At 35.7% G+C, this 12,890-nt stretch overlaps 2 protein-coding genes across 3 annotated transcripts in view; one reads left to right on the top strand and one right to left on the bottom strand.

The window, feature by feature from the left end:
• Positions 1-3,743: 3,743 nt before the first annotated feature.
• Positions 3,744-8,025, top strand: LOC306853731 (coiled-coil domain-containing protein 97-like). 2 transcript variants are annotated; one of them, XM_079391363.1, is made up of 6 exons: positions 3,744-4,156; positions 4,830-4,979; positions 5,057-5,384; positions 6,976-7,215; positions 7,296-7,419; positions 7,626-8,024. In XM_079391363.1, the coding sequence occupies exons 1-6, from the start codon at positions 4,052-4,054 to the stop codon at positions 7,732-7,734; spliced, it is 1,056 nt and encodes a 351-aa protein (XP_079247489.1). In that variant the 5' UTR covers positions 3,744-4,051; the 3' UTR covers positions 7,735-8,024. The 2 variants fall into 2 exon arrangements, with proteins under 2 accessions (XP_079247489.1, XP_079247488.1); XM_079391362.1 differs by having other exon boundaries at positions 3,755-4,156; positions 4,827-4,979; positions 7,626-8,025.
• Positions 8,026-8,675: 650 nt separating this feature from the next.
• The window catches only part of LOC306853656 (lethal(2) giant larvae protein homolog 1-like), a 45,753-nt gene continuing 41,538 nt past the window's right edge, over positions 8,676-12,890 (bottom strand). Inside the window, exons 20-23 of the mRNA XM_079391222.1 lie at positions 12,508-12,578; positions 12,065-12,188; positions 11,883-11,984; positions 8,676-10,216 (exon numbers count right to left, since the gene is read on the bottom strand). Of these exons, the coding sequence (XP_079247348.1) occupies positions 11,906-11,984; positions 12,065-12,188; positions 12,508-12,578 (274 nt within the window). The 3' untranslated portion in view covers positions 8,676-10,216; positions 11,883-11,905. The remainder of the gene's footprint in view (positions 10,217-11,882; positions 11,985-12,064; positions 12,189-12,507; positions 12,579-12,890) is intronic.

Below are 12,890 nucleotides of genomic sequence, written 5' to 3' on the forward strand. Positions count from 1 at the left end.
GGGACATCGGCTTTAGCCAAATTTTACAGTCCACACTCAAGGGTGCGGCAACTAGTTGAATGGGGGATGTCGACTTCTTTCTGTAGCCAAAGTTTTCTTTGTTTCTTTTTCAGATGTAATATCATCATGAAAGCCAGCCAGGAATGGCAACTGATCCTAGAGGGGAACAGCGTATGATCTGACTGTGTTGAACATGGGATATGCAATTTCAGGTTTCCAAATGGAACTCTGGTTCTTATTTTAATCCCAGTGCTCAATCACATTGATTTGAGTTCAGGATGTGTAGTGTTATGTATCATCTGTATCATATTTGTCAGTCTTTCCTCTCTTTGTCATGAGCATTGGTAATGTTTTCTGTAAAGACAGAGTATACAGATTAAAAGACTAATAAGAACTGTACATGTTATGTATCTTATTGACTCATAATGTGTAAATAGAGAACATTGTATTAGTGCAGAAACAAGCTCTATTCATATGCACATATTTTTTTATAGAGATCTATAATGTTTTTGCACATATCAATTTGAATTGTCCTCTGTTGTCTTCTTGTGAATGTACTTCTTTTTTTTTTTTTTTTTATCAAATAGCTGTGGGGTCAATTCTAGTCTGTTTAGGCCTACTGATATTGAGATGATTTTTATTTTTCTACTGGGAGGAGGGTGTGTGTCGTATAATATAGATCCAATGAGAACCAAACTACAAATGATCTGTAGCCTGAGTGCAATACACTATAAATGTTTCTGTAAGTTTACCCAGTTAGGTTACTCACTTTTTAAGCAAACATAGCCAGTAACGTGCATCTCAGCCAGTAACACAACCCTTTACCATACTCAGGTTCATCTCAAAATGTATATTACGATTTCTGCAACACTACATTATAACCTAATTTAACCACAGCATAACCTATTTGAACATTTTGTGGCCCTTGGCTGTGGCACAAGTTGCATGTGAAGGACAGTAATTCAAATGTAAATGTGACCTTGTTCTGTTTCTCCTGATGTTCAAACTTTATGACTGTCAAAGCAGAAGACTGAGGGAGTTTATATCAGCTCGTCTGATCTATTTTTTCATGTGCTCTGCTTTGAAATGGCACCTCTGGGTTTGTGCCCTTGTGAAACAATGAGACAATTGTTTAATGAAAGGAATACAAAGGAATGTTTTTATTTTTTTATTTTTTTTTTTAGGAAGTGATCAATGCGATTTATGTATAGTTAAACTAAGCCATGATGTTTTTGGCAAATCACAGGTAAACAACACCTGCAAATCCTGCTCTTTAAATTATATAAATCACACAACTACATATCTAGTGTCATCAATGTATCACCTGATTTCAAATAGTTTATGCAGCTTTTGTGCTGTGCAAATTAAATTTTTCCCTCCATTTATGATTCTCCTCAAAAGATGGAGAGGGAAAATCAGTTGCATGTTATTGAGAGATTTAGAAATACAAACATCTGGATGTTTTTTAAGTTTTTGATATTTAAATTTTCAGATATTTTCCATTTGTAGACTTATTATCTAATTGCACTCAGATGTAATTACAAGGTATTCCTCTTTGTAGAAATGAGTAAACCCACTTATTGTCGTCCAATGCAATATTTTATTATAGCCTATGTTGAGAAGAGTGCAAGAGGTATAGTTGTAAGCAAAAATCATGGATGATTACATTTGATAAAAGTATGTACTCTGACAACATAATCGGACATCAATTTAACATTGGACTTTGAGACATATGTGTGCAGTGTTTCATGTATCTTATGGTACTAGATCCATGTTTTTTGCAAGAGGATTGTTGAGTTTTTTTTTTTTTTTTAACAATTGCTATTGAATAAATGATGGAGTAGTATATAGCTGCTTAAAGTGTTTTAATCACTTTGGGCACACGGACATTCTTAGCTGTTTTTTTTTTATTTAATATGAGCTTTTGCCATCAAGCAGCCTAATGTCCTTAACCCTTCAATAAATAATCAAAGCATTTTCCTCACGCTTTCATGACGACAGTCGTTTCTCTGTCCTTTTCTCTCATTATTGCAACTAGGACTTCTTTATGTAATGCAAACTGTTTGAAATTATTATTATTATTTTGGTTTTGATATGACTTGGCTGATAAAGAAGAAGTGTTTGAAAAGCTATATACAATCGTATTTTTTACATTGTATTACCTTTCTACACAATCTAAGCTGAGGGATGTCATTTGTCTTTTGTTTTTAACGAAGGGCAAACAAGCAACGATAAGATCAAAAGCAGAGCCAGTTCAGACCCACCAGCTTTAAAATAGTTTAGCTTAAATTACACTATTCTAAACTTTATCTCCATACCGAAATCTCAGATGGCTAGACAGAGATTCATCTTTTTTGAATGGTGAAAATGGTGTCCATGCAGGAAACCGTGAACCTATGAACTATAGCATATAAAGTAGCTTAAATGTGTGATATGAATAAATAGTGCTCATAAACAGCTGTTGAGATCATATTCTCAACTGAAACAAGTAGAGAATTCGACTCAAAAGCAGTATTCCTTACATCATGACTCAACCAGTGGATCTGATCATAGTAAAGGAACTGTTGACTCCCACATTTCACCTGTATGCATTGCAGACACTGTCAGGATCCCAGACGTAGATGCAAATGTAGTAACTACACCATCTGGCAAAATGCATCTATACAATAAAAAAAATTCATGAACACATTACATTTTACATTACATGTAAAATGGATGTAAGCAACATTTTGCAGACTGCAAATATTTCATATTAAAGTAGAGTACCCATCTGAAATTAACATACCCTGTCTGCTGTCTTTCATATTTTAGGATAGTCACAAATAACGGGTTTAGTCATTATTATTATTATTGTTGTTGTTGTTGTTGTTATGGTATTTATGTCTGAGGTTACTGATACTGGATGTGCCCATGATCAGGGACATCATAATGGGGAGGAAGGTTAGGACTATAGGTTAGGACGATTCTAAGGGCCCAACGAGGGAGAGGGGCCCAAGTCAACATTCAAGGGGTCCAGAAACCATAATGACACCCCTGCCCATGATTAAAGATGGCAGATTATGGATTAGGTAGACTTCTGGGGATCCTGCACCAGCCGAGCAACTGCCATTAAAATGAATGAGAATGCGAACAGTATAACCGAAAGCTGTCTGCAGATATTATGGACCGCTTTGTGATTCACTCACTCCATTCAAATCTGTATGCTTTGAATAATTTATTTGCACCGTTACTCTCCAGTCGTCGACGGAAAAGTAAGGCAAGGTACTGTAAATCAAGCATAACATCGGATAAAAAGTATTAAAGTCTCATAAACCTCGTCCAAAAAGACTTCTAAAACCAGACTAAAGCGCTGAGTAAGGTGACTGAAATCCGCTGCTTATCTTACTTAAGTATTTTTAAATTATGATAAAAGAATATGAGATAACCAAGTTACCACATATTTATTATCAGCAACACTGGAAATTTTGGCGGCAAATGTTATTGTTTTTTTGTTTTTTGTTTTTTGATGTGCTATTCTCTACTTACCTGACTGGGTGATTAAAAAAGATTACTCCTAAAATCCTGCAAGATGCAGCTAATTTTAAAACGATTATTCATCTGACTGTGTCGCTGTAATTTTGCTTAGGTTTCTGATTGGTCGAACGCAGCAGCAGTATTAAAAGCGGAGTGTTGGCGTATGTCGCCATCTACTGGACACACTTTGGAATAAACGGAACTATCGGTTTGCATTGAAAGTGTTCCACACGGAACGAATAGTGTGGCTGCACTGACGTCACAGAACGCCGTTCTTCTTATTATTATTCTGAGTTGTTGTTTTAAATACAGGACTAAAAAAGGTCTAATGTGAAATTAGTGGTGCGAGTGTCTGCCATATATCATACTACTACAAATTTAGCCAAGAATAGTAACGTGTTACTGCTGTCATACAGTAAGTTACACTTTTAGTATGATTAACGTTGGTATTTTTTAATAGAATAAAACAACGACAGACAGAAACGTCAGGGTGATCTATCAACAGCAATTAAGCGCTTAAAACTTCCATCTGAAGTAAATGTGGGGAGAAATCGAGCCATGTCTCAAACCCCAGGAGGGTGAAAGCATGAGCAGCTGTGGGACAAGACAGAGATGGACAGACTCTGCACATGTAACGTTACAGGTGAGATGTGTTCAGCTCATTGACATCCACAGTAGGGACGTTTCGTTTATGAAATTCATGCCTAATGAAAAGTACAGTTTTGCAAGGTTTGATACATGCTATCAGACAAATAGCATTGTGCCAACTCAAGCTACGTGACTACATTTTAATTTTTTACTACGTACTTAAACAGGGTGCAATGTTCAAGATAGTCCAAGTAAAACAAACATTAGATTACGTGGTAAAAAGAGAAACATTTGCTTGTAAATGAGGAATTATTTTTTGAATAATAATAATAAAAAAAGTGATGGGTACATACACAACTAGAACATTATTTATTAAGTAAAATTAAAACTTTTCATTAAATGGAAATTCCCCTTTCTAAAAGCTTGTTATTGATCTTATTGCAAAGTGGATTTTTGTAGTCCAGATGTCTCAACCTGTCAGTGAAATGACAGACTTTTCTCTGGTGATGAATGAATGCTTTTCCAGTCATTCAGTCTGCTTAAACTCCACCTCTTCCTTAAAATCAAACTTTCATCACAACTTAAAGAAATAGAGAGTGAAAGAAAAGTGACTGTAAAGACAAAATGCTAGCTTTCCCCTCTAGGTGTAGATAATATCTAGTCATTTTGTACAATTACCAAATGATACTAACCTCTTGAATCTCTGTTGGCACTGCTCTGTGAAGCAGAAGACAGCAATGTGGGGAGAAATCGAGCCATGCCCTAAACCTAACACATCTGACAACTGCAATGAACCTGCTGCTCAAGACAGATGTCCTGCTCCTGAGACAGAAGTCAAGGAGGCCCACAACACAACAAGCAGCTCTCCAAATCAAAAGGTAAGGTGTCACCTGTGTTCATGCAGTATAATTCTGTACATGAGTCTAACCATGCGGTGCTTGCTTGTTTTCCTCAGGAGGAGCCATCCAGCTGTCTCAGCTCAATGATCGCGGCTGTAGCAGCCAGTGGGAGTCCAGTGAAAAGCCAGCAGCTGGGAGAGCCAGATTTAACTCTGGAGGAGAAGAAGGAGGTTTTAATGGATAAGTACAAATCCAAGCCCTTGGTATTACTGGAGCGCTATCAGGCCCATCTGAAGCCAGAGCACATAGAGGCTTTCTCACATCTGAGCAGTGACTGCAGAGCGCAGTATTACTGCAAAGAGATTCAGAGACGGGCATCCAGCACAGCCGACCGGAAACGGGTCCGTAACCATCGTTATGCAGCTCTCCGTGCTCTTCAGAAGGGTAAGCTCAGTGTGTTTGTTTGTCAAACACCAGCTGGAATGTTAATCTGGTGTTTTTCAAATCATTTTGTCACCTGTTGAGCTTCTAAATAGTTTTTTTTTTCTTGAACTTAAAGGCTGTTATGTATAAATGACCTTACTTATTTACAGATTGGCCAACTTCCATGTACCGGCATAGTTCATACGTCCTTCATTAGACTGGCACAAGCTGGTGAATATTGAATATGTACTTTATGATTGTTAGAACATGGCTGTGTCGGATTTCAGAGATAGCCTGTTCTGGAGGTTGCATTTGTCGACTGCATGCATTATTGAGTAACTGTTAGATTGCAGAATAAGAAAGAAATTAAGAGTATTTTACACCTCAAAAGGAATAACAATCAATTTCATTTCCGTTAACTTTTTTTTTTTTTTTTTGAGACCGCTCAATGGTGTATGCAACCGACAAGTGTGACCTCCGGAGGGCACAGCCTCCAGAAAGTTACAAAATGACACTGCTTGTTAAAATACTTCATTTTGGCCAAATTCTAAAGCAGCATTGCTCACGGAGAAGGCAGTCTCAAAATGCATTTTAACAAGAAAAAAAGTTCAAGATTGTGGATGAACCTGGAGAAATGTTGATTAATTTATTCAAGTCATATATTTCATTCAGTAAAAAAAGAACTGGTAAAAATAACAAATTAAAAGATACATTACTGTTCAAAAGTTTAGAGTAAGGTTTTTTTTAATGTTGTTGAAAGAAGTCTCTTATGCTCACCAAGGCTGCATTTTGATGAAAAATATTACAAAAAACAGTAATATTGTGAAATATTATTTTAAAATAACTGTTTTGCGTTTAAATACGTTTTAAAAATTTAATTTATTCCTGTGATCAAAACTGAATTTTCAGTATCATTACTCCAGTCTTCAGTGTCACATGATCCTTCAGAAATCATTTTAATATGCTGATTTGATGCTCGAGAAACATTTATTATTATTATTATCAATGTTGAACACAGGTGTGATGCTTTATATTTTTGTGGGAATGTGATACATTTTCTTCAGTATTCTTTGATGAATAGAAACATCTAATATCTGACATTATAAATGTCTTTACTCTCACTTTTAATATAATGTGTCCTTGTTAAATAAAAAAAAATTCAACTGCTTACACACACGAAATCTTTACTTGTCACACAATTTCTGAAACCTGACACTCAAAACAGCAGAACCACACACCAAATCTGCACAACCATGTGCTAATTCTCAGCCTTTGACTGATTTTCCATTTCATAAAACACTTTTTACAAAACCCAACACACATTTCTCTATGTAACACAAAAATATAACAGGAATTCATATTATGGCAAAGGTGTTTGCAAATGTTTGCTTTTGAGATGCGTTTGTGATATTTTGAGATGTGAGGCATTTTGCATCATCCAATTCTTGGATGTGTGTGTAAAGTTTTGAAAATGTGTGTAAGCACGTAAAAAAAAAACCTGTATTAATAAAACTGAAAAAAGCAAGGCAAGAAAATCCATAAAATAACTCCTCTGCCACTTGCAAGAATAGCACTTTGATACTTTTGTCTTAGCAACTTTATCTCTCGGCAGAGGGCCAGTACTTCAGCGAGGAGCAGATGCGTGTGCGAGATCCGCTGCTCTATGAGCAGTACATCGGACAGTACCTCAGCGAAGAGGAGATCCTGCAGCGTTCAGAGGAGGCCATGAGGAACGGCCCGGGGGGACTTGCGGACCTGCTAATCAACTCCTACCAGGAGAAACTGATCCAGAACCGCATGGAGGAGGAACAGGAGAGAGAGCAGTGTGCAGTGGAGGAGTCTGATGAGAAAGGTGCGAGATCCCATTGACTGACTCATGACTGAGATTCCAGTTCATTTCTTTATGGATGAAAGTGTTCATGTGTGTTTTAGAAAGTGACGAGCCCAGACAGCCAGCGTGGGAGCCGAATGCAGAAGAGAAAGCCATGCTGAGAGAGGAGTTCCTCAGTCAAATGCATCAGCGCTTCCTGGATGGCAAAGATGACTTCAACTACAGGTCAAATCATAGTGCTTGCTCATATTTTGAATATAAAATATGAATATTGCATTACCAGGATGTATTTCTCTTCAAATCAGTTGTTGCTATTTATTGAACTATTGAGAGCTGATTGCCCATATTTTAGTTCTTACATGATCTTATCGTAATATTAAAATATTAATATAGCTTAATTACAGTAACAATGACTGATATTTTCATTGCAGTGAAGTGGATGAGAATCCAGATTATGATAACCTGGATATTGTAAACTATGATGCAGAGGAGCGGTACTTTGACGACGACGATGATGAGGAGGAGGATATGATGCAATAGTATAATGTATAGAATGTTCTCACAACAGAAAAAATCATTTTGATCTTTGTACATTCTTTGTCGTATTTCTACTGCTTGATATTTAGGTTAAATGTGATTAGCAGCACTTTGTTTTCTAATAAAAGAGTACTATTTTTCAAGATGTTGTGGTCATGTTTAAAGAATTCTCCTTTTTAGGCTTTTGCGGTTTAGCATATTTGAAATTCATGCAGCATGTAGGAATCACGGTTCATAACGGTTAATAAAACAAATGGGCAGCTGACATGACAGCAGTGTTCCAGACTCACTTTTAAAGCTTCTTTACGTTCATCTGTAGAACCATGAATGCAGTCTTTAGTAATCCTGATTATCAATCCCATATTAACTGAAGATCATTAATAATTTGATATACTGCAGCGATATACATAAAATTTAACTTGTGATGAGTAACGAGTAAAAAATTTAAATCATCTAATAAGATACAAGATTCCCATATACATTAGAACAAACTTTGTTCATGTTATTTGTCAACTACCAAATTTCAGTGAACAAGTGCGTTAATTGCTACATTAATTGAGATTTAACAGATTTTTTTCAGTTTCAATTTCAGTACAATTTAAAAGATGTACTGAATGTTTGTTACATGTGCAAATATGATAAAGAAAATTAGCATTTCAAATGAAATGCCTTAAATTGAATTTGATGGAAAGGTTTTACTGTGCAAGTCAAGTCTTACCTTAGTATAATCAACTTCGTGAAAGTCATTTTCAAACTTTTTTTCTAGTTAAATCTCATTTAACGAAGTTGTCATAACCATCTATCTGCAAGTATATATGATGGTTTTGTTTTTGTTTTTTTTGTAACCATGTCTTACAAGATATATTGAAGTATATTCATACTATTCAATACCAGGAAATGTGGCATTTAAATAATTTGAGTACAGACCACACTGAAAACTCAATAAAATGTGGAGTAAATACTTTAATAACATTCAAGATTTCATTAGCATTGCTAGATCTCAAATTAAAATTCTACACAAGAAAAATAAAAAAATTAAATACATGTTCACAGGATAGGTGCTGGAAAATAAAGGTTATGTAAGGCAAAAGTACAAACAAAAATTAAACGACTACAATTAGTGAGGTCCCTTTGACAAATGAAACAAAGAACAGAAAATGCAGGGAGAAAATGTGACAATGCATCAATACCAAGCAAAGTATTTATGTGCAGTTTTCTTTGTAATTACAATGTAAATACAGCCTTTCACTTTAAAAGTCATACTTTACTTCTAAAAGCACACTGACTAACATCTGCATTATCTGACCCAAGGAGCCAGTTGTGTCTTACTCAAATATGTCTCTGTGCAACACTTGTCCTATTCTCTCAATGACGCTTTCCCTCGATTAGCTACAATAATGCCTATAGTATAGTCATTTCTTGTAATTCTACACAACTGTTGATAATTGCCCCACAAAATGCAGTGTTAGAAATGCCTAGTTACCTAAATGCCAGTGAAATATCTATAAAATACAAAATACCAACCCTTATAAGCCATATAAAATTATTCTAAAGAATACTGTGTAAATAGAAAACGTCATTAGCTCCTTCATACCGTGTTAATACTGTGCCAAAAACTGGTTAGAATTACTGCAGCGAATACGCAAACGTTACACACCATGTTCCTTCAAATGACACACTTCACAGTTAACTGCCAGAATTACTTACAATGGCAAGTGGTTAAGGGACATTATTTAAAAATAAAGACGACTGAATGAGAGGAAAATATCTCTATCAAACCCACAGGGTCCATAACTTGAACTTTTCAATAGACTCCTGATTTGAGGTCAGAAACCGTCACAGTATCATAGATATTGTTGAAAAGGCTGTCAGGAGGAGAAAAAAGAAAAAAAAAGCAAACATTTCATATACCTTCATAAATGAGCAGGGCACTTCATATTTTTTTCCCATAATTATGCTTGAATAGTTATTTTCTGTTGTGCAGTTGGTCGCCCCAAAATACTCTTAGAGATTCATGAACTGTAGCAGCTATGCATTCTAAATCTAGGAATTTTTATTTGATTTAGCATAAACTAATTAATGGCACACAGTGAGATGAGAGGTGACGTGACAAAAGAGGAATGTTAAAAGACAAACGAAGAAGAAAAACTTAATGGGCTCAATGCAAGTGGCCCCCTACCTGCATACAGACATTGTGCAACATCTTGGCTTTTTCCCTTTAAAAGTCACCTCTCAAATGTACCATTTTATGGCCCCTCAAAGGAACCAATGGCTGTTGGAGAAAAAAGAGAAAACTGGACGAAAGGTGAAGGAAAAGAGGATAATAGAATGAATCATTCAGTCTTTTGGCACAGGGGGAAAAGTGCAGCATTCCCATTGTAAATACTTCATGAACGATGTTTGGTGCAACTTCCAGAGTCACAAAACGCTTTGTCAAGATCCAATTAGAAGTAACGAGTTCAGCTGATGAGACCCATATCTGCTCCTAAAAAAAAAAAAGCATTAAGCCTTAAATACTGATGCAATTACATATAAATCACAGGTACTCATCCAAACACACCGTTTGATTTTATAATAAAACCATTCTGCACTGCCAAACATGTCCACAAGGAGTTAAGAGGTACTTTCTTTCCAGTAAATAAACAACGTAAAATGTCCAAGGCTAAATGAAAACACTGAAAAAAAAAGTGCGGTCTGTTCTTAATTTTCTGTACATTAGCAGTTCAGATAATAATGCCTTGAAGATAAGAGGCAGATGCCCTACTGAGCGTCAGCTTGCTGGATATGGACTGCAGGAAGCACAAGAGTACATTCCATCAAGCACGGCATGAAAAACCTTGTCCAGTAAGTAAAGCGTAAATTGACTGCAGTCATTAGCAAACCAGAAAGTCACAAAGCAGTAGGTGAGGGAAGAATTGTCTGGCAATTAAACACAAGCTGCCTGGAAGCACCATTGTTTTGTCTGTTTGCCTTAACCATCGTTTACTAGGCCATTTTAAATTATTTGAAAATCTAGTATTACAAGCTACGTAAGCCAACTAGTTAAACTACAGTTTTTTTTTTTTTTAAGAAAGTAGATACTACTAGATAGTAGTTAATTTCAAAAGGAAAAAACAAACTTATACACACATGCATACTTCAGTATCTTAAAACAAACTATCGGGGGTCTTTTTTTTCCCCAAACAAAGCAGGCTTCATTGGACTCAAAACAATACAGAATCTCAGCAACTAAAATGTATTTTAATACACTAATAAAAATTAAACAACTAATTTAAAAAACACCTTAATCTAACGGACATGAAAACAGAACAATGCTGCTGAATAGCAGAATTGAACCAAATCATGTACTAAACCATGTAAATTAAGGGATAAGTGAATCTGTAATAAGTACATTAATTAAACAATCTGATTCATTTGAGACTATGCTCAAACAAAATAAAAAAAAACTTACCAATTCACTTGACTACAATGAATCAGACTTCCCAAGACTGATATGAATCAGTGTTTTTGGTTCAAAATAATTTAGAGTTCATTCAAGACAAACAAAATAGTAGCCTCTTGTCTGCTTGGCAAAAAAAAAAAAAAAAAAAAACCCCAAGATTTCTTTACATTTCTGTCTTTAAAGATTTAATTCCCTGTGTATTTACAGTACATGTTTTTTGTGTGTATACTGCATGTTTCCCTAACATATCTTTGTAGTTTATGGTAAAGTTGTTTACTGTATAGATATCAGATTTTCTCTTTCTTTGTGATGTCAATCTTCAGATTTTGGGGGGTTGTATTGTCTTGTAAATTCTTCTTGAAATTGTAAGAGATGTCGTTTTTAATTCACCAAAAAAAAAGGGAAAAAAAGACAAGAAAACAACATAATACGTTACACTGCTACTTGTTCAAAAACAACTGAACCATTGTCACACTACTGATAAATGTAATGTGGTTTCATCAGTACTTTTTGTTCCTCCTCAACATGAAATACACAAACAAAACAAAATGCACATCCTAAATATTTTAGCAAACAAATTTCTAGCATGGATCTACACATTAAATACCCGCCATGCTCATTTCCTCAGGCGATTTGTTACAGGAGGCAGTGCCTGACTGTCTACTCTCAACAGACCATAGTGCCTGCTTGTGCTGTAAATGTTCCTCACCTCCAGCTGTCTGCCGGCTCGCCTCAGTTGATGAGAATTCCAGGAGGCCTCCCATCCTCTTCAGTCATGTTCCTGTAGTTATTCTCAGCTTCATCCACAGTCCTAAACAAGCAAAACATTGAGGGGAACGCCAAATAAATGCGACTCTAATAGCTCAGAATAGATGAGAAAAGAACACTCACATTAAGAAGTCTTTGACGTCCTCAACGGTGAGCTCGCCTGTGGTGTCCAGAGTGAAGTCAGCACTGCTGTTTGGAGAATCCAGGACAGGCGAGGACAAGGTGCTCCGCATTTCATCCAAGAGCCCTGAGAGAATGACCACATAGTATCTTAGTATTTTAGTTTTTTTTTTTCCCCAGCCCAAGCAATGAACTCATTGCTTTTCTTGAATTACAACATGTTCTGACAGTGTGATTTGTATCGTCACAAAAGGGATGAGATCATAGTTTTAGAAAAATGAACTGCTATATGAGATATTAAACATCAAGTACATAAATTAGACTTGAGTCATAAAAATTTTAATTTCCAGTAAAACAAAACCGCAGAAATGCTGGTAATTTCAGCTAGTTGGGTGATGAATGACATTTATTTTCCATCTGTCAAGACTTGAGTGCAGAATTGTTACCTTCAGACTTGCTCTCTGCTTGTGTCTTGTGTGTTCCATTAGCCTGTGGTGGGAGCGTCGTGCTGGAACCACTAAAAAAAGATTGAAATGTGCTGAAAATGCAGAATTATTATTCTCCCCGAATGTCTGGGACATGATTTCTTCAACATGATCATCATCCACCAAAATTACCCATCTGTACACTACCATTCAAAATTTTATTTTTAGTTTTCTGTTCTATATTTTGAAAGAAGTCTCTTCTGCTCACCAAGGCTGCATTTATTTGATCAAAAATACAGTAAAAACAGTCATGGTGTGTAATATTTATTTTTTTTATTAATTTTTAACTGGAATACAATTTAAAATGTGATTTATTCCTGTGATATTAAAGCTGAATTTTCTGC

The sequence above is a fragment of the Barbus barbus genome (genome assembly GCF_936440315.1).
Source record: "Barbus barbus genome assembly, chromosome: 3".
Classification (NCBI taxonomy): Eukaryota; Metazoa; Chordata; class Actinopteri; order Cypriniformes; family Cyprinidae; genus Barbus; species Barbus barbus.

Coding starts and splice junctions, on each gene's coding strand:
- LOC306853731 (XM_079391362.1), top strand. CDS start 4,052: ATGTGGGGAGAAATCGAGCCATGTCTCAAACCCCAGGAGGGTGAAAGC. Junction 4,157..4,826: donor CTGCACATGTAACGTTACAG/GTGAGATGTGTT, acceptor TGCTCTGTGAAG/CAGAAGACAGCAATGTGGGG. Junction 5,385..6,975: donor TCTCCGTGCTCTTCAGAAGG/GTAAGCTCAGTG, acceptor ATCTCTCGGCAG/AGGGCCAGTACTTCAGCGAG.